At 37.7% G+C, this 22,919-nt stretch overlaps 1 protein-coding gene across 1 annotated transcript in view; it reads left to right on the plus strand.

Annotated features, from left to right (window-relative positions):
- Positions 1-22,919, plus strand: part of galnt18a (UDP-N-acetyl-alpha-D-galactosamine:polypeptide N-acetylgalactosaminyltransferase 18a) — a 73,076-nt gene that overhangs the window by 11,158 nt on the left and 38,999 nt on the right. The window contains 1 exon segment of the mRNA XM_026946563.3: positions 20,467-20,656. Within this exon segment, the coding sequence (XP_026802364.2) occupies positions 20,467-20,656 (190 nt within the window).

Consider the following 22,919-nt stretch of genomic DNA (forward strand, 5'->3'; position numbering starts at 1 on the left):
ACCGATGCGCACTATTTCCGTATGAACTCCTCAGTACATATATGCCTCTAGTGCATATATAGCCTTTAAAGAGGGGAAATGGGTAAAAGAGAAAAGTAAAAAGAAAATGCCTTTTTCTCTCAAACCATGACAATTGGATGAGAGCAGTAATCTTTTAATCTAGCTTTATAACCAAGAGCATTCACGTCATCGTGATTTCCCTGAGGGGCTTTAACTATGTGTCACCACTGACTCATATGTTCATTTATTCATTCGCTTATTCACTTATTTATTGCTTTCAGGTTTCTTAAGTGACAGTGAGGCATGAAAAGTCAGGTCAAGTCTGATTTTATAGTCATCTCTTTAATATGCACTTTTCAAGTGGGACAAATGTCACGCATCATGGACACAGAACACTGAACATTCACAGCAACACCGCAGCTCAATACAAACAATTACAAAAAAACTCATTAGACAACAGAATAAGGCACAGAGAAACCTACAATTTTTATTCTTATCAATTCAGATTCTGTGAATTTGCAAATGAAAACACTCCTAAATCCCAGCCTTAGAAATACTGATTGCATACTTTTCTGGCCACAAGCTTCTGCATCTCGAATGTTGCATATGATTGGCTGTCTGTGCATCCATGTGCACACATATTAATTATTTTAGTTCATGAATGAGTCGGTTCTTGATTTGTGGTGATGGTTGAGAGATGTATTTTGCTTTTTGCCTTTTTTGTAGATAAAAAAAACTGTTGTAGATAAGACAAACCTGTTCCTCTTGCTGCATGATGTGATCAAAATGCTCCAATTCAGTTAGTGTGAAAGGTGAGACGTGTGTTCGACTCTCAGCTGTGTGAATGAGGCATGACAGGGACACGTCACCTTTTAATATTGTAACTCTGTCCGGTTCAGAAAAAAAAGTGGAGCCATTTGGGATCTGAAAGATTCAAGTCTTACTGATGAGTCAAATGATTTGACGCACTAACACACTGACACACTGTAATCTGTAAAATAAATAGCACAAAACAGCTTAACCCAGTTGTTCCAGCTTAAAGACGAATCATTTTCTTCCTCAGTATGACGCCAGTATCAGACTCAGGAAGGAGGCGTGGCCTAATGTTTGAGGTGATGATAACGTAGTTCCAGTACAAAAAGTAAAGAAGCAAACTCTGACTCTAGACACCAAACATGACTTGGTTGATTAGCTACATAAATTTTAAAGTTATGTAGCTTTCAAAGTAAAAGTGTTTGTAATAAATTCACACGACATATGGCACAGCCATTATTAGACATTATTCTCTCTTTCGTTTTTACACTTTTTTCCTACCAGCCTGACAGAACGGCAGTGTTGTTTTCATGACCGTTAGTCAGCAGCCTGAGAGCCCAAAACTTGTAAATCCTCCTGCTGGTTTAGTAGTTAAGCGTCTTGTGCTGCTGGCGTGATTGTGACGGTTTGGCATCGTCTCAGGTGGGTCGAGGGAGGGGCATTTATTAGCATAGTACATAAAGAGCTAAACGGGATCACAGATGGTGGCATTTTAACACACCGCCTCTGCAGTGTGGAGTGTCACACTGTCAAGGGACAGAAAGAGAGGGAGAGGGTGAGAACTAAACACTGAGAGACAAGAACACAAACACAAGCAAGCAGTTAAAAAAAACCTGTTGGATATCACTGTGGCTGAATTCTGGAAAACAGCCAGAAATGATGAAAAATAAGGGGTTTGACCAAAATTGAGTGTTTCTCCCGATAATATTCTTTGACATCTCTATTTTAAGAAAACATGAATAGATTTCACCAAAACAGCATGGAAATGTTCTTTATTTAGCTTACTTTCTACACATTCAACATACAATGTTCATGTAAAATAAGCTTAACAAACAGTGCAGAATGCAGGCAGTGAGCCTAAAGGCATTTAAAACCTTTGTGAACTAACAATGTTTTCATATTTGTCTCAAATCATTGAGTCCTCATCCAGGCCTGATTCTGGGGTCTCTTGGGGGCGAGGCTCAGTATCACAGGTTTGCTTTTACATAGAAGCATTCCTTCTGGTCCGTGGATTGATTGCACAATTCCATATGGCGGTTTTGTGTAGGCAGGTTTGCAAAATGGTAGGCACTAGGTTCATTCGTTTCCTATTTTCTATTAGTTTTCTTTGTGAAAGCCTAAATGTCTCTGAGGCCCTCTATTGGCTGGCTGCAGTATAACATTTAACCCCGCCCATTCCCAAGTTCAGTTGACCCTGATAACTCCCTCAGTATTTTCCTTTCATGTGTTAAATGTGTTTTATAAGAGTTATTTAATGATAAGTAAAAGGGCGTGGTTAATGAGATGATTGACAGTTTTGTACATGGCAGCTAAGACTCATGAACGTGCATGTATTTTCCAACACGAATCTGATGCTCTTTACTCTATGACCATAGCAAACACTCAAAATATTTTAGTATGGTTATCCAGTCTCTCCTTTTTAAACAAACTGCACTGACAGAACGAGTGGAGAATAAAGGAGTGTTTCTCCGTTCAGATGGGTAACTTACTGCAGGTGACAGAGCTAGATGAAAATCATGGAGATCAGCGATTTTTTTCCTCAAAAAAAATAGTTTGTGTTGAGTGTAAGTCATGACTCGTTCAGTCATGACTCAAAGCTCTAAAATCTTTTCCTGACGAAGGTAAAATCAGTATACCTGTGAAAATGATCTGACTACAATTTAGCATTTTAGATGTTAATTAATAAGCTGTACTTGCCACTTAGTTAGCTGATGTGCCATCTTAAATTGCATTTCAGGTAATATCAGTGTGTGTCCTTGTGTCTGAGTGTCCATCATTAATATTGGCGGGTGAGAGGCGGGGCCACTGTCTACCGGCTGTGTCTACTGCAAGCTTCCTACATTGAAAGGTGACAAATTAAAGGAAATACCAACATAAAGTGTGTTAGTAAGGTGTTGAGTTACCACCAGCTGCATGAACAGCTTCAATGTGCCTTGGCATCGATTCTACATGTCTCTGAAACCATACTGGAGCGACAGACACCGTTCTTCCAAAAGATTTACATAATTTTCAGCATTAAACTATTCAGTGAGCCCACCTGCCCTTTGAATGGGGGCGGAGTCAACTCGCAAGAGACTACACCCATTAGAACAGAAGTGTTTCATTATAGGATAAAGGAGATCAGTCCGAAGAACTTTATATTGATTTGCATCAATGCTCCTTTCTAAGGGGACAATTGGACCAGAAACTATCCCAGAAAAATAAATAAATGCCCCCTAGAGCATAACAGAGCCATCAGATTTTCCTTTAAATTGTCTCGCGTTTGTAGTTCAACGGTCTGCAGGGTTTAGACTGTGTTCTCATTATGAGCTGTTCTCCTGAGACGAGGCTTGAACTGTACTGAACTGTAATCATCAGCTATTCTCCGGGATTATCAGCTGGAGTAATTAGAGGCATTGAAGCGTAACTCCTGATTCACTGAGCAGAGAGATCCTTTGAGGCGTGAGAAAGCTAGTTATATAGATGCTATGTCAGAAATCCATTGTGTCCACATACTTTTGGCCTTATAGTGTAACTGTTAGCCAGATAAACCTGATTTTATCTCCTGAAACCAAATAACATTTGTACTGAATGCCTCTTACTGCATCAGCGCACGCATACACACACACACACACACACGCACAGTGACACAGAGAGGAGATTGCCTACAAACCATATGGACAGAGCAATTAAATATCAATTACAGAGTATAATGATTCTGTACTGCGCTGTGTCAATGCGAAAATCACTTTGGGACATGCTGTTAATGGAAAATAATCAACTTCAGGCTGGTAGCAGTAACTTCACACCAGGCCGCATCACACCACTCCATCTTTGATTGATTGTTTTATTCTCCACATATAATACCATACATCAATATCATGCATATACAACGTCCTCAGGGACATGATGGTCCAAAAAATTAGCCTCAGCTTTTTTTCTCCTGTTATAAGCCATTAATCTGATCTTGCGTGTCTTCGGGAAGATTTCCCATCTAATCAATCAGACTTTATTAGACCACAAATGGGAAGTGTTGTTTAGGGATTTAGAGACCTGCAGGCAATGGCTGTGCATATCTGCTTCCTTTCCTACTTTATAAATGCCTAAACATTCATGAAAGAGAGAAACAAAAAACTGTATTCAAGAGGGAAACAGTTTGAAGAGTTGAGAACTGAGAGAAATGAATAAAAATTTCTTACACTGCACTTCTCTTCGTTGCTGAGACGTAAGGGCTCATTATATGAGTAGCGATGCGAGACGTTATTCAAATATCTGGATATCCAGAGTAAAAGGTGCGATTTGCCACAAAAACACTGTTTACTCCTTGACTCCACCTTCCATCTATGCTCACATACTGTATTCCATCTATGTCACATCACATCCACATTAGGTACCTAGCGAACTTTTCATCATTTTATTCTACTTGGCTAGATACAGTGTTAGCCAAAAACATGTGACATGGCATTCCTCTTCAGTAAGCGCCTTAACCTGGTCATTGTCACGGTGGATTCGGAGCCTATCCCAAGAACACTGGGAGTAAGTTTGGGAACACACACTGGATGAGACATCAGTGGGACACCATGAACACACACCTTTACACACTCATTCACAACTAGGGGCAATTTGGAGTCATCAGTTCATCTATTGGCATGTTTTTGGGAGGTGGGAGGAAACTGGAGAATCCATAGGGAACCCCCAAGGACACAGGGTAAATTGCACACAGACAGTAACCTGAGCTCAGGATCAAACCAGGGACCCTAGAGCTGTGAGACAGAAACACTACCTGCTGCACAACCATTCCACCCCAGCCTGGAGAAATGTAGCCAATCCGGTGTCCAGCTTCATCCTTTTACCTACATGGAGACACCTGTTAACTGCAAACACTTCAGCTCCGAGATTTATGCTTGCTTTAATTCTGCTGGCAACATTACTTTTTTTCCCACATTAACAATATTTCAGATTCCTTCCTAATTCCATTTCTGACCAGTAAAGACGGTGTGTGACAGTTACATGACTGATCGAGTCCATCCCAGACCTGTGTTTCTCCAGGTGCTTTTTTTTTCAGTCACACAATACACTTTGATCTCATTGTCTCCCACATGCAGCCTGGGAATTCCTTCTTACTTCCTGCGCAGTATATCACCGTTCTGCACAGAATGTTAAAAATAGTGTGACTGTATACATGCATGATTCCCATAATCCCTGCTAATGTAATAATCACTGTGACATACAATCACTGCAGATGTGTAATGCCAACATAGCCGCAGAGTTTGTTGTAAATGGAGCAGAGTCCTGCATGAGCCCAATTTTAGAAACCCATTCCTACCCGGTAGCCACAAATATCTTCAAATCAATTTGGTAAGCCAAACTGACCTATTTTTTTGTACAAAGACCTGCCAATCTGCAGCTGCACTCACTCATTAGGCTCAGCAGGTTTAAAATGGCTTATTTATTCCTCATGCAGTAACATTTTAAATGGAGGAGACCTGCTTCCCTATGTACAGAGCCAAATAACAACAAACTGGAAGAGAATAGAAAAGATGATTAAACGCTATATCCTTAAGTGCTGTTTTTTTTCTTTCTTTCTTTTTGTAGAAAGTATGTCAGTAAGTTTTCCGTCATGGGAAAGTCTTCAGGACAGAGATGTTTGCAGTTTCTCAGTAACATGACAAGCTGTATATTTTTAAGAGGGTGATAAGAAGAGAGACTAATGATGATATGTATTCATTTTCTGCTACTTATCATTAAGGGTGCCAATAATTCTGTAGGACACCATAAGTATCACATCCATGAGAGCTTGACTACAGTCCAGAAGATGGTACTGAGTTATATAATGGAAAAGTGCTCAGGTGGATTTTGAGGAGGCTGACTGCCTCAGGGAAATAAAATATAGAATTTGTTGCCATTTCATGTGAATTTATCAAGAAAAGTTAACAAAGTATGTAATGAATAGTATGTGAAAAGTCATACATTCATCATCCAAAACAAAGAATCAGACCTGGATCTGTGGTTCAAACCCTGGCCACATTTACAAACTCAGCTTCAGTAAGCTCTGATAAAGGTTGAAAGTCTACTCTCTGAGGACCGAGAGGCTGAGTGAGAGTCCGTATGAAGCGTGGAGGAGGTGGAGGAGGAGGATTTGGACTGAAAGAAGAAGGCTGGTGGTCAGGTTGAAGAAAATAGTAGTGAGTGTGGAGAAAAATATACATGAGCTATTTGGAAAAGCCTAAAGGAGTGATCGATGATTGTTGCCTCACGCTTTATATATATCATTCTTAGCATGGGCCGCTTCAACTGCAATTTCTCTGAAGGATCTTTAATAAGACGTATCTCACAGCCTACCTGCCTGTCACCACAATCTTCTGTTATTCCTGAAGACATGTTAGACAGTTGCTTAAGGATATCAATTTTCTCCTTCTCCTGCTGTCTATGCTTTGACTTTTCCTGCCTCATCTGCCAGTTTGAGTGGTGTGTTGCTCAGTCTTGCTGAGTTTTACATCTAGAATTTACAGTGTAGAGTTTTGCATGTTCTCCTTATGTCCTTGTGGGTTTGCTACGGGTTCTTTATTTCCTCCCACCTCCCAAAAACATGCCAGTAGGTGGATTAGTGAGTCTAAATTGCCTCTAGGTGGGAATGAGTGTGTGAATGTGTGTGTGTGTGTGTGTGGTGCCCTGAGATGAACTGGTGTCCCATCCTGGGTGTATTCCAACCTCACACTCGGTATTCCCAGGATAGACTCCGGATCCACCTCAACCCCGACCAGGATAAAGCGCTTACTGAGGGTGAACAGACGAATGAATGAATATCTCCATCACACCCCTACATTTGATGAAGCAACACAGGAGAGCTGAGAATTTCCAGTTGCTTTAATGTATGTTCACAAGCTTTATAGCACAATTTGGATTTTTTTTAATTTGTCTTTTTTTTTTTGCCTTGACAGGTTATACTCGTATATATATCACGGGCGAGTGTATTGTGACATAATTTATTGTGGCACATCGTCATATCACCCAGCCCTTTGAGCAAGAGCAGAAATAGTTTGCTTCTGTATTATTTCATGTTAATGATGTATTAATAAACAGCTTTCTTTCCACATATTTGAGAAAAGCAGCATAAAATAAACTCAAGCTTTGCCCCTGGCAGCCGTGACTCACTTGTTTCAATTATGAAAAAATAACTGATGCTTGTTAAACCCTCCTGCTGCTCACTCCGAGCTCTTTGCAGATTACCTGCTGATTCTGCTGAGCTTTAAAGACCTCTCATGAACCCGGGTTAGATGACTCCAGCTCGAGTACTTCTCGGAAGAGTTGTCAGGATGTGCGCTGGGCGACTGACAGAATGGGATCTGTCAGTGTTGGAGTATCTCTTGCTTTTTTTCTCACACTGACATCACGTTCAGATGAATTGTCAGCTTCCTATGAAGCCTGAAGTATGAATAAGATGGCATTTGGGAGACAGTCATCAAAAGTTTCCCAATAGTACTTTTTCACCGATCCTTATTAACTATAAGTCACGGCAACTTTGCTGTAATGGTCACGACTGACCCAAACAAAGCCAAGTTTCAGACTATCAGCAGTAAATAATCCTTGATCCAGGATGCGCTGGATCAAGTGCTATTTTATGTGCTGCTGAATATTGAGTGAGGAAGCCATATTGTTAAATTAAACCATAATTTTTCAGTGATTAATGCAATAATTACGACTAGGTCTAATTATGCAGCAATATACTGGCAATATACTAGACTCCTATCAGATTTATTTTAATGATTGCCATCTTCTTAATCATATAATCATCATATTAGTCTGTTTATTTAAATTTTATTTGTTGGTTATATGTTACATTATATTACATTGGACAGCAAAGGGAAAAAAAATTCCTTCTTTAGTCTGCATTTTCTATCCCTGATTTTTTTTTATTTTTGGGGAAAATGTCTCGGAGAAATCTCGCGACTTTGTGATTTACTTGTGATTCAATACAGTACTCAGCTCTCTTTAGCTAAGCTCACTAATAGTCACACTCAATTTGATTTCATTAAATAAAGAAGCCAAAAACTGGGATTGCAATTATAATACATTTAATTGTAGCACCCTGTCTTTTTTTGACCTTTTGTATCCTCTTGAAATAAGTTGCTTTATCTGAAATGTCTGAAGCTTTGTAGCGTCTCTGACCCCTGACACATAACATCCACTATGTGTTCTGTAGACTCTCTAATGACCCTCTGATTTCCTTCTAAAAAGGGCAGAGCCATCAGATGTCTTTTTCATTTCTGCAAGCGCGGGACCGGTGCTTATATAACAGGTCTCACTGAGAGTGTGACCTTCTCCACTGACGAGAGGTTCACTTCACAGCCTGGTCGTCTTCTCTGTCATGTTCTAATGACCAGAGAGAGAGAGAGAGAGAGAGAGAGAGAGAGAGAGAGAGAGATAGTTACGACAGATCACTGGAGTTATGAGTGGAGTTTTATTGGATTTTAAAACTAAATGCAAGGTTTTGTGTGAACAGCTCATTTGCAGATATTTTTTAGAGTTATTTCTTCATAAGGTCTGATTCGTGTTGGAGGACACACAGGTTGTAGTGACTAAAAATTCTTTCACATAAAGACACATTTGCAATGAATTCAGAATGTTGCATAGCTCAAGGCTTTGGAGCCAAAATCATTCGTGTCCTTGTGCATTTCCTTCCACTTCCCAGAAATGTGCCACTACGTGTGTGTGTGTGTGTGTGTGTGTGTGTGTATGTGTGATGCCATGTGATTGACTGGCTGGTGTCCCTTCTTGTGTATATCTATGTCTCGTTCCCAGCATTCCTAGGATATGCTCCAAATCAGTCATCAATTTTTGTTGTACTCAGCAAATCTAGCGATTATTTTCCTGTTCTAATGACAAAGTCAATCTCCAAATGGGGAATTTCACACATTTCGTATAATATAATGTACTGCACATAATCTCTAAATTAATTTTTATTAGCTTTAGATTGTCATAGTTGTATAATTTGTAGAAGTTTTGTTTTATATTCGTAGAATTAAATCAGTAGCATATACATGGAAGTCACTTATTACCATTATTACCATACCATTAATCTGAACAAGCTAAGATTAAACATGATAAATTTAACGAGCCTCATTAAACTGTGAAATTGCTACACTAGTATTTTACATATTTTACTACTGTGAATTATTCTTGCAGCTCAAACTTCTAGATAGTCCTGGTACATTTTTTTCAATAAATGGGGCCGAGAACCACCTGATTCCTCACAAAAGAGGCTATTTGACTGACGTCGCAGACCCACTATGATTGTCTCACTTCCTCAACGCTAACTGTTTCCAACATAACAGGATTCTGGGAACCGTTTTCAATCCAGTAACTAAATCTTGCTCTGAAATACATTGTGTTACAGTGTGAAAAAATGTATCTTTCTGTAGACCGGTGCACAAATGTGTCAAGACACATAAGTATGAATAAGCAATCATGATTCTGAAGCTTGTGGCCAGAAAAGTGTACAAAACAAGATGCACTAATGTGAATAAAATCTGCTCCTCTTCTTGTTCAGCAAGTGGCCACTTGTGTGATGTAGGTGTTACACACTTCCGAGTTGTGAGGGGAATTCGACAATGGGGATTTTAAAAATAGTATTGGAAAGGGGGGACATTCCTTATTCCTGGTTTAGCAAATGATATTTCAATTAAAAAAAAAAAACTTTAGTGATGGAATTTTATTATGTAATTTGTTGATTAATTATTCATGTCTATGTTTAAGACCTTGGATTTGTCATAATTATATGAAGAAAGGATTTTTTGGATTTGAAGATAAAAATTAGTGTTTGCTCTTTACTTAGCCGTTCATCATCACTCCAGTGTAGAAATGGACAAAAGACTGAGAAATTATGTGTAAGTGAAAGTAAAGATAATACATCATAAACTTAATTAAAAGTGGAAGCCAAAAATGTACTCAAGTGAAAGCCAAAAACTTGAGTACATTTAAAAGTAACAACTTTTTTGAAGAATTTTCTCTGATGAAATTAATGAAGTCGATGTCATGTTTTCATGTGAAAAGCAACTACGCCATTTTGCCTAAAAACATTACTCAATCTTTTTGTAATATTTACCGTTAGCTAGAATTTGACTTGCTGCCTAGTCCATTATGTTAGCTACTCGAACAGATGCTAGTAAAAACCTGGCATTAGCAAAGAAGACAGGCTGACTTACATAAATATAGCCAGCTGATGTTAGCAAATTAGCGAAACTCAACAATACCTCAACATGCTTTTTCAAGTTAAATGGAGTTCATGCCTTTTACGGAGGTACAAGTGACACCTCATTTTATACGAGTCTTTGCTAACTCCAGTATATTGAAGTATTATACTGAAGTAGGGCCAGGGCGCTCATCCTCAAGTTCAACACTGCACTCTGGTGCATTATTCATCATTCATTATTCATGAAGAGCTATAGCGCTAACTACATTGTGTAGTATGAGAAGGTTTTGTTTGGATGCTAACCTGAAATGATTGGATGCTAAACTAAACCCATTCGAGTGATATATATAGCATACAGTCATCGGCTGGATGAGAGTGCAATTATTCCATTTCTATAACACTCAAGAAAATGGAACTTAAGTCTAGTAACAAAGTACAATTACTCAAGTTATTCCTTGGCATGCCTATTCCTATGTCATAGCTCCATCATTTAAAACAACACACTCATCTGTTACACACTCACACACTTCCTAAAGGAGGATTTCAGTAAGTCAGGGTCTATGCTTCACCCACACTGACTCATCTGTAGCATTGCCAGGGGAGTGATTGTCCTTGGTGGTGAACTTCTCTGCATCAGGATGTACTGACTGAACTGCTGAGAAAGCAATACCATTCACTCTCCTCTTAAAACCCTTCACTGCTATTATTAAGTCGGAAATGTCACTGCATCTTCTGCAGCGGTGTTTCTGTTTTTCTAAGTGTGATGAGTTGCTAATGAAACACTATTCCGTTCGAAAGGCACCATTTGGAGAGAGATGTTATTCAGGTTTTGCGTTGTTCTTTCGCCTCTAAGTTTAACAAGGCAACAATTAAATGTGATTTGGTGTTGCTGTGTAAAGAACAATCCAGCAGCTGGGAAAACAAAAGCATCCGAAACACCAATTATACCAGAAATGCAGGCTTTGGTTTATGGGTCTGTGCTTTTTAACTGTAGCATAAGGTGCTCTAAATTCGGCCACTGAGGTGCTTTACATTTTTTTCTTCTAAGGAATACTGAATGCAGGAGATCTGATTTCAACTAGACCAAGCTGTCAAAATGAAAGGCCATTTATAAGATAACATGTGCAAAAAATCATAAATGTAAGTGTGTTTATGATATGTAACATATGTATTTGTTTTTCATATGTATTTACATATGAAAAACAAATAGAACAGGAAACATGCTTTCCAAATTTCGCCACCATTTTACGTTACATTTTACTTTGTAAACTTTTGTCTCATAAGGAATTGGTGTTGTGTTGTTATAGGAAAATAAGCAGTGTTATATAAGCTATAACTGTTTTATTTCTCTTATATCACAGCAATTTTGCAAGCATTCACATTTTTTGCTTATGTAAGAATGATATATTGTACTATTTATCTGTTTATAGTTAAATTTACTGTTGTGGAACATCCAGGAAACAAGTATGTTCCTGTTATCGCTTATAGCTATAATACTATAAGACCCTTGCCTGAAATTAACTGTACGGAGGCAGTTTATGAAGAATGGCTTAATAAATAAACAAGTATTTATTAAATTCAACACCAAAAGTGTCTCTGAACAGAAAATTGTCCAAAGCTCAAAAAAGAAAAGTTAATCTGAGCTCAGTTTGATTTTGGAGAGCTGAAATCATGTTACATTCATTAAATCTGCTCGAGTCGAGGAGAATCTCGGGCTGTCCCCAGGTGCATTGTGGGTCCGTACGTGGGCCCGAGGCCGTGCTGGACTGTGAGCTTTTCTGGCAGCTATCGACTAGCCTTCAGGCTAAATCTCTGGGCAAGATGGATAATGTGGGCTGTGTGCAGAGAGCTGATCCACACTGGAATAGAGCAGAGAAACCTATTTGGACAGGAGAGTAAATGTAGTGCTTAACTTTGTAGGACCTTTGCAGTGATGTCAAGAATTTCCTCTGGAGTACAGCTGGAGTAGCAGCCTTTATACGTGAGAACATCCACCTCACGCCCCCAGGTATGCATCACACACGACTAAATGATCCCCAGAAACCTCTGCTCTAAGATACCAAACACGTCAAAGCAAGATCGTTTGTAAAGTGAGTATAGGGTGAACATGGAAAAAATATACAAAGAGATATGCGCAACGGAATGAGCAAAAGGATTTAAAAATAAAGTTGAATGTGTGCAACAGAATGAGCAAAAGGATTTAAAAATAAAGTTGAATATGTGCAAAGATGTGTGTGTGCAAAGTGAGTAATATGCAAAAACGAAAATCTGTGTACTGTATGTACCATATGAATAATAAATATGCATATGTACTATGTATAAGCTGTACGGTGAGGAGAAATAAGTATTCAGACACTTCCGTTTTTGTTATTTAATATACTTCCAGTGCATATATCAGCTTCAGATTTACACACATAATGTCTTTTGTCTTTATACAGGATTATTCGTAATTATTTATTATTCATAATCCTGAACAAAGATATGTTTAAAAAAAATGAAACTGAAAAAGTATTCGGACACCACAAATTACCAACATTAGCACTCAGTTGCAAAGATGTTGTTGGTAATTATCGCGTTGAGATGTCAGCGGTTAGAAGTAATTAGCTTTTTCCATCATTCTGGTTCAGTTTTGGCCAATTTCTCTTGGCAAATTGTCTTCAATTTCTCAAGTATATGAGGGTCCTTCAGATGGACTCGCAATTTCACAGTCCTCCATAAATAAAAATTTTTCATTGCAAGCACGTTCAGCTTCTTTTTTAGAAACCAGTCATGAGTTATTCTGGCTGTATGTTTGGGGTGATTGTCTTGCTGATGAGGTTAAATTGTCCTCTAATATAGCCCGATACATCGCTCTATTCACGTTTCCCTCGGCGACGTGTAATGCCCCAATGCCGTTTGCACAGAAGCAGCACCACACCATGATGCTCCCACCACCGTGCTTCATTATGAGTATGCTGTTCTACAGATCATACACAGAGCCCTTCTTTCTCCTCTTTTCTCTTTTGTTTCTTCTGACCAGAGCATATTGTTCCAAAAGAGTTCTGATTTGTCTAAATGCTTTTAGGCATACATCTCCATGCTTCCTTTTTTTGCAGAGGAGTTTTGTGTGAGGGTTTAGGAATGGAGATTATTGCAGTGCAGTTCATTGCTTATTGTTCTCTGTGTAAATGTTGCTCCTGCTGCTTTCAGGATCCTGAGTAATTGCTTGTTACGGCATCGTCTGGAAACACAATCTTGTGCTTTTCAGACGGGTTTTACATCATTCAGACAATCACGCAGGCCTTGAAGTAGTTCAAGCATGTCAATACGTACAAGGTCATGTCTGAAGGTGGGGAGATTTATTCAGATGCTTTTTGACTTAGTAAAAATCTATAAAAAAATGGCTCTGTATGTATGTCAGCGTAGTGTTCAGGAGATTTTATACTCTTATATTACTCCCACTCACAGTGATTTAGGACGGCGTAACAAGCTTAAAAGGTTGCCAAGCGCAAGGAGTATTTATTGCCCAATGGACAATAAAACAGCTCAGTACCCAAAATCAAAACTCCTAAACTTTTGAATTAAAGTGTTTCAAGTTCAAAGATAAACACAGTCAACTTTGTATTACATTAACCTGTGACAGCGTCAGATCATTTTATCACGCGAGGCACGGATAGCTCTGGAATTGTCCAAAATTGAATCCGTGTCCCAGCAATAGGATGCACACTTTTTTAGCAAATTACACCACTAGCGGTGTTTATTCAGAGTTCCTGTCCAGCGGCTGATTGAGTTATTTTGAGTGATGGAGAAACATTCGATCAGCAATGAGCCTGATCAGGATTTCAGCACGTATCCTGATTTCTTCTGCGCTCTCCTCTCTCCGACACAAACAAAGCACACTGAATTATTCCTTCTTGCACCTTCTCTCTAGGGGTGAGAAAAATTCTCATCTGAGTTCTCTCTTTAAACAATTCTGCATTGTGCATCGATCTCCATAATCAGACTTTTTTTCAAAGAAATACAATTCAAATATGCTCAAATAAAAAAATGACAAATGGTAAAAATAAATTTATTTCGGGAAATATATATATTTGCATTTATTTTGGGCCAATATAAATTTTCATACAATATACTTTTTAAAATTAAATAAATAGTAACAATAACATGTATGTTTGGTTAACATATAGTATATTTATTAATAAAATCTATTCTAGCTCGACATAGAAACAAATCCGTGGTAAAACTTTGCAAGTGTCGTGTTTTTGAGAACATGTTGAGTGTTACACATGCTGGAGCTGAGGTTGCCATTTTCCTTTGTGTTTTAAAAGTAAAAATTGATCATGCAGTAAAAAAAAAAGGCATTATGAATAGAGTTGAGATGCACTGAGGATTGTTTTATATTCGCATCGTGACACTGAATCGAAATCTCATTGAATTGCAGAGATTACACTCTCTCACACAGCACACACGCTTTTCCATGAAAAACCCGATGACCATGAAGGCACTTTGTAACGTTGTCTTGAATAAGCTCTTGAACGCAGCACTCTGGGTCACAGATTTTGTGTGTGTGTGTTTGTGTGTGTTATATAACGGAGTTTGAAGGCAGTGTGGAACAGCAGTGTTTAGCTCGAGGTCACTGATGCCGGCTGTGTGACTTCAGGCTCTAGTGATTCTCTTGTCAGGAGACAGTGAGAATCTTTGAGGGTCACGGCCTGAAGTGTTGTATAACTCTAATACCACAGCAGTTTGCAGAGTATTACAATTTTATCTATCGAAGAATGACAATGTTGTGGAACATCCAAGAAACAAGTTATTTCCTGTTTGCATTTACAGTAGAGCAGCTATAAACCTATAAGCCTGTCTTTTTTTTCTCTCTCTTAAAGTTAACAAGACAGAAAAACACAGCTTGTCATGTTACTGAGAAACCGCAAAGCATAAACTCCTCTGTCTTGAAGATGTCAGAAAGCTTTATAGTTACAGAAAGTTACAGCTTTACCTCGAACACTGGAGACTCCTTCCATAAATTTGAAATAATATTTGGAATGGGATGTCTAGCAAGCTCGTATAGGTGTGATGGTCATGTGTCCACATACTTTTGGCCAAATAGTGCAACATACTATATTATTATTATTATTATTATTAATTTCTGTAGTAATTGCTGTTGTTGCAGCTAATTACATTCCATCACATTCAACTATTTATAATCTGTGTTCATGAAAATGGCAAAATTACAGACTAATGAGGCTCATAAATAAGCAAAATATTTCTCTAATTTATTCAGGGATGCACTGAAATAGATACACTGACATGAAAACTTGCCTTGCGTTTTTAAATTCACTGATTTTAATCATTTGTTATTCATTTATTATTTATTTGTTTTAATTTTTTATGTATATGCTCAGTTTAGGTTTTTATTTACAGGATGTCTTATTTAAGTCCAGCATCATATGGTTAATGTACATTTTTTATTTTTTTACAGACCACGATGTATCTGAGCAAGGAAGAACAAATTCAAATAATTCTACTCATAGGAACTCAAAGTCAATCTGGATATTACTTCGAAATTTGTGTATTGAGAAAAATGAAAATTTCAGCAGTAATCATAACATCATCAAAGGAAGTGTCTATACATTGACTACAGAGCATCATGTTTTAGGAAATAAGCTTTCCAATAATATATGATTCAAAAATATCCAAAAAATATGAAAACTGAAACGGAAACATTTTCAGTGAAATTGGTTTTGCCAATTTAACTCTTTCTGCCATTTTCGTGTGGAAATACATTCAATACTGCAATGTATTACAGCATTTTATACCATGGCACTGTTGAATTCTTGAATCTGATTGGTCAGAAGAGGTTGATTAATTTTCTATATGCACTTGTTCTAATTTCTGTAGTGACTCATTCACAGGGACTCACGCCAGACGCTCCACAAAAACGTCGTTGTTGTTTAAAAAAATGCATTATGGTTGATATGGTGAAGTTTTTTGTAAGGAGATGTTTATTTAACATTTATTGAAGGAGTCTCCAGTATCAGTGCTTTATAGCAGTCAGAGGTAAAGCTGTAACTTTAAGTTTTCCAACATCTTCAGGACAGAGGAGTTTACGCTTCTTTGTGGTTTCTTGGTTCTCTTATTAACTTCTAGAGAGAAAGAAGAGAAGCTCTATGTGCTGTAACATAAGCGATAACAGAAATTGTTTTGTGGACATTCCACAACATTAGAACTATAAGTGTAACTATAAATGGATAAAAAGCATGATGTGTCACTCTGTAATTATTTAAAAATTGGCAAATTGCTGTGGTATAAAAGGAATAAAACATTTTAAGATGTGTTGTGTAGGACTTCAGGCTGGTAACAGTAACTCCGCTTTATCACACAATTCCATTGATTTGTTTTCGTATAAATCAGTGTTTTATTGCTTATTTCTGGAATTACTTGATATGTTGTAGGTTTGAGCATTTTTTTTTTGTGGAAAAATACGTCGCTTATTTCCTCACAAAAAGAGATGCTAGTATTATTTCATGCGAGCTTCTTGCACCTGTGCATGTTTCAAGCAACATCCATCACAATTTAGTCTGGAATCTGGAGCCATCATTTCTCCAACACACACACACACACACTTCATCTGTAAGTCACAAGCCAACAGCAAGTCCCTGATTTTTGTGGAAGATCATGATGTTGATTTAAATGCATTTTTTAAATGTGGTATTTTTTTTTCCTCTGGACATTTTGAGAGTTTCTTGTAGGTCGTGATAAACGTACAGTATTAATCACCCACATAGTTTGACCCTTTTCACTCTTGGCTCACCTGCATCTGTGGAGGCGTATATCGCTTCTGCTGGAGTGAGTTTTCTGCAAAGCAAAAGGCTCATGCTGAGTTTTTCACTGCTGTTTCCTGTGCTGTGTCTATTTCTGTTTCAGACAAACAAGTCCAGTTTGTTAGTTCAGTTAATGGTGCAATAGTTGCTTTTTTTAAAAATTTCTTGCTACTAAAAAATAACCTGGAATATTTGTAGAACATGATAGAAAATAATTGTTTACGCCATGGCCTCAACACAAGTGATGCGGAATGGATGCAGAATTACTGATGATGCTCCTTGACAGGTATGCAAATGCAATCTGTGTAAAGAGATAAACTGTTTGAATGGTTGGTTTTAGATAATGAATCAAGTAGATAAATTCTAATCAGGTGAGGTAATGCCTTAGATGAGCCACTTTCATAGAAATCTATGTAATGCTAGCTAAAAAAAAAGGTTATTTGAGTTTACTTGATTCAAATGCATACATTGGTTCCACGTGATTGAATTGAGTTACATTAACACAGTTTGTTTTCGTACATCCAACGTGATTTGATGATAATTTTCAAAGCCCTGAATAAAATGGATCTCTGTGCTCTCACCTGAGCTGAGGAATGACCCCAGGTCACTAGCAGCACTAGGTGGTAGCCACATTACCGCTGTGCTATTCTACTGCACATGAGTTAATCGTGTTAATGTAATACTATAGTTGTAGTTCTGGTCAGTGCCAACATTCTCATGAGAGTTCATAATGTAATTGGTTTAAGTTAATACTACGTGAATTGATCATGGTCACTCTACATAATTCAAGCTAGCAGTTTGTTTAAATTAAATTTAGTGTAAGCAATGAAGTCAAGTTTTGATGAGAAATTTCATATTTTTATGTACACTGTATGTAATATATTCTCTTAAATCTGTACACTGCTCGTAATATATTCGCTTAAATCTCTTAAATATATTCTCTTAAATCATTGGTAGTGATAGTCAACTGAAAAACTCATGAGAGCTCATTACAAAGAAATACAGGAGACTGAAGGCACTCTTGACACTTCTCACAGAAGGGAATCGTTATGAGCCAAATTTCACGTTTATAGTTTTATAACTTGGCTAGCAAGCAGTTGAAACAGTGAAGACATAGGAGTTTGATGACTGCTTTAGCAAAAACCTTGCTGTACCAAGAAGAGTACTCAGGTATCAGGATCAGTCGCGCTGGATAAATGAAATGTCATGGTATGAATAAATAAACGGATATCAGTACTCTAGCCCTCTGTTGATGATTATTTTCGAGCTAGGTTTCTGAAAGTAAGCACAGCCATTCTGATCTAAACTAGCCTCTAGCCATGTTATTAATGGTTGTTGTTAACAACTAATGAGAGGTAGGCTATATTGAGTATTATTAATGTTTGCATAATGCCAATAAGGTAATGTGGTGCATTTAATCATTTCTAAATAACGACATGCCTTAATAAATAAACAGCGTCCTACCTCATTGCTTGAATGTGATGTCATGACAATTCCCGGTAATGCTGGGAACTTGGGAACTCTGAATCTGTTGGGCAGTGTAGATTCTCCAGGGCGTGGCTTTGTGTACATGTCAACAGGTTCAAGGAGAAAAAAGTATATCAGTGTTGTTGAAGTTGTTGTTGTTGTTCAGCTTCAGGCTTAATCATGACTAATGCACCTTTAATCTCCAAACCACAGTGAGGTATAGGATCACTAAAACTAATTTTCAGTCCAGTGGATCATGGACATGTTAACAAATTAGTTTGCACGTGTGTTTTAACACACACACACACACACACACACACACACACAAACCTATATTAGCTTAAATCAGTGCAGTACAAAGATAAAGATAAAAGCATTTCTCTTTCCATTCTGTGAATACTAATGTAAGTTTAAACCACTGAATGATGTAAGGCTTGGCATGAAAACGAAAAGCAACAGAAAGTCTTGTAAATAAATTCTTTCTTCTGTATACACACAAACGCAGAGACAAACTGCAGCGCACGGAGCCACTGAATTCAGATATCCGCTGTTGTTTGTTACTGCCCTTTAACTCTCGCCGTTCGTGTGGCTCTGCCGGGGATTTACTCTGTAAATGCTGTGAGATAATCACGGTGACTAGCGCTGGACTAGTGCTGTCTCTTTCCCCTTAGAATTCAGCACTGATTGCGGAGGCGGCGAAAATTACAGCCTCATTTACCCAATTATGATTCTGTGTAGTTGTGTTAAAGAACATCTCAATGAAAAGAGTTTTTTTTTTTTTTCATTCCCAGAGCAGAACAGAAAAAAACAAATGCACAGCTGGTTTGGTGAATAGGAGGTTAAGAAGGGAAGGTGTTGATACAGTAGATAATGAGGTGCTAAAACATTCAGAATTTCAATGGATGAAATGATTTTTTTTTTTTTTTTTTTATGTGTGAGTCAAGCAACAGTAAAGAAAACAGTGAGGTAAAATTTTGGTGTGACGTTGCTTAATAATAAAAAAAAGCTCCATGAATGTTTTTCCACCCAGAGAGACTCACTGGTCCTAGATAAAGTCTTTTCAAATTGAAAGTAGCCATTGCCAAAAGCAAATGAGCATCTTTCACATGTGGAGTCCTTTCCCCTTCAGTGAATAGGCTTTTTCTCCAGATGAATTTTATTCTTCTTTAGTCTGACTGCTGCTTTTTTGAAAATAGCAGAAAAGTTTTCAGGTGTCTCCCATATTGATGTAGTAAGCAGTCACCATTAGTAAATCCTACGGCTAAACCATAAATGTTGGCACCTCTATAGATGGTGTGATACTGTGTTTTTTGTACATTTGGAACATTTTATCTAAATACATCCAAGCTTTGAGCTGAACAGTTTAGGATTAAAAGAGTTGCTTTATGGCCAAATAGTGTCTCTGGTAGTCCTGAGATTTGAACTTAAAACACAGGACAAGGTGTGTTAGGTCAACATGGCAAGCATTAAACTAGGGAAAACATCTTTAACCAAAATTAGGTATTAAATTCATATATGTTTCTGCTCAATCCAAATGTAATCAAAAAGTCGAGACACTGTCTGAAGTTTGACTCATTGGTTTTGCATATAAATACATTGAAAATGTCACGTCAGCACCAGTTTTGGCGCCTCGCTACAACTCTCAGAATGCGTTGCTGCCTACAAACATGGCCGCCGCAATGCACAGTTCCCAATCTGCTTCGTGGCCTACAGACATTACCGCCATGGACTACAACACCCAACACACAAACTCTGTCATGTTCACGGTCACCATCTTACTGATTACACCTGGACGCAATCACACCCTATATATACATACATAATCCTAACAATCCTAAGCACCAGCGCAAAGTATTGCTCAGCGTAGAGCATTCTCCTGAAATGCCAAGTTCATGTTTACGTTAAAATCTCTTGACCAAAAAGGTACGTCTTTATTTAATACATGTACAAGGGGCAATAAACTTTTGCTTTCGCTTTTGTTTGTCCCATGTGTAGAAAGGCCACAGAGGGACGATGCAGCTGATCTTTCTCTCTCAGACTCTCCTCTGTTCCTGCGTTGGGGCCGTGACCTGGGGCCCGAGAGCCGCCGTGTTGCTCTGCGCAAGTTCCAGTATTACGGATACAACGCCTACCTCAGTGACCGCCTCTCACTGGACAGAGCCATCCCTGACCTCAGACCAGACGGGTGAGCGAGTCACAGAACAGTGACTGATTCTCTCTCTATCCCTCTATCTCACTCTCATTCACACCACTCTTCCATGAGGCTCTGTCTCTCTCAATCACTCTGGTGTCATGTCGTTTAGCTGACTTATAGATGATGCGCTCACACACTGCGCCTCTGAGCAGCTTAAACGTTCTGCTCAAGGGAACCCTGTGAAATGGCGCACGCTATCAGCTGGAAATAAACCCGTGACCATTTGGTTCACTGAGCTCCTGCAGCTTCGTTTCTTCTCTTTTCTTTACTTCGTAACTCTCCTTTTTTTTGTACACGGACATCTCTGCGATGTCACGCAAGCTGAATTCATTTGATAACTTGCAAAATTAAACTCGCAGGACCTGTCAGGTCTGAATAATTTATAGCTGTAACTGAATGGCATGCTTTCAGACGAATAACTGAATAATAAGCCACAGATTTACAGGGTTAAGGAAAACAGGGGAAAAAAGACTCAGATGTCAAGAAAGGTAAAATATATTAATATTAGTGATGGGCATTTGAGTAATTTTGTAGTCAAGTGCTCAGGCGTGTAAAAAAAACATGAGAAATTGGTGTTCAGCAAGTCTGAATGCATATGAAATTATTTTGCTTTACTTAACAGCACTAGTTTCAGATCAGAAACACATTTTTAGGTGAAATGGCAAAAATCAAGGCAGCTGATTGAATAAATTTACACTGAAAGGTAAAATATTTTATATAGTATTACATTCATTTTTTATGATCTCCAGCAATCTGTATTGAAAATAATGTTTTTTAGATTTTTAATAAATATATGTTTTAAAGTGAATATACTGAATATACAGTTTTCACTGATGCCACCCAGTAGTCATTAATATTCATAAAACAGAACTCCAATCCTCATAAATATTCAGGAGTCAGCTTATAGTATATTTCATAGCCTTGAGTTAAAACCACACTTTATAAGCAGTACCAAGGCAGGCTAATGAAGCTTTCACGGGTGCAACAAGGAAAGAAGCATTTTGTACATCTTCATTGAAATTGGGCTTTTATAACCTGTTGCTGTTTCGTTAATTTTCCTGTTGATTAATTTTCTCTGACAGTAGTGCAGCTCTGACAGTAGTGCAGCTGTAGTCTAGTATAAATCAAAGGGTAATATTAAAGCTGAACAGTAACAACTTACACAGAGACTTGTATGACGGACCCTTGATATAATCTATGACTAATTAGAAACATCAAACATAACTATAAATGGATAAAAACTATGGCATGGATAAAACCTTTCATTTTTGGCCATTTTTTGATGGTTAAAGGAAAACTTTAGGGTGGTAACAGTAACTGCTTTGTGTTGGATTAATAAAAGTGATTCTACATTTTTTTTAACAAAGAAAAATATATAATTGTGATTTGATGAAGCATTTTATGAGAGAAATATTTATTTAAAATTTATGGAAGGAGTCTCCAGTGTCAGTGCTTTGTAACAGTCAGAGGTAAAGCTGTAAATTGAAGTTTTGTTTTGTTCTTCAGGACGCAGGAGTTTACGATTTGCAGTTTGTTGGTAACGTTATAAGCTGCGTTGTTTTTAACTTATTAACTTACAAAAAAAGTGAGGGAACTAACTTGTTAAATGTAACTATAAAAGGGAAAAAAAAATCTGGTGTCATTCTTTAATTAATGAAAACTTGTAATAGTTTCCAGTTTTTACTTGGAATAAAAAATTTTGAGACACGCTATTGTAGGATAGAAAATAACTCCACTTCATCACACGACCCTGTTATTGATTATTTTCATAAAACAGCACGTCCTGAAGTGTTTTATTCCTTCTTCCTCATGTTTCACCCTTGTCACTACAGAATATTTTCCAATCGTTTCACTGTAGTTACTGAATAATTCATAGCAATGATGAAAAGTAATTAATAAGCTACAGATTAATGGTTTAAGGAGACATGAAGAAGTAATTCTGAGTAAATTCCAAAACTTTAAAGGGTTAAATAATGAAACAAGTCTACTCAAAGCATTATAATTTATAAATAGCAGTACCTTGGCGAATCTAGTGCCACTGTCTGATGTAATTTTGAAAAAAAAAAAACAGAGCCAGCATTTTCAAACAATAACCAAAGATTTTGTTCTGTTCAGAGAGATGATTTCTTTTTTCTTGTTATCTCGAGGCTGCTGTGAAGAATATGCCCTCTGGTACAGATGTGACAGACTCCTGGCAAAGTTTGCACTCAAAATTCGGTCTATTTTCACTAAGAAAGTAAAAACAAAGAAAGAA

The sequence above is a fragment of the Pangasianodon hypophthalmus genome, chromosome 7, assembly GCF_027358585.1.
Source record: "Pangasianodon hypophthalmus isolate fPanHyp1 chromosome 7, fPanHyp1.pri, whole genome shotgun sequence".
Lineage (NCBI taxonomy): Eukaryota > Metazoa > Chordata > Actinopteri > Siluriformes > Pangasiidae > Pangasianodon > Pangasianodon hypophthalmus.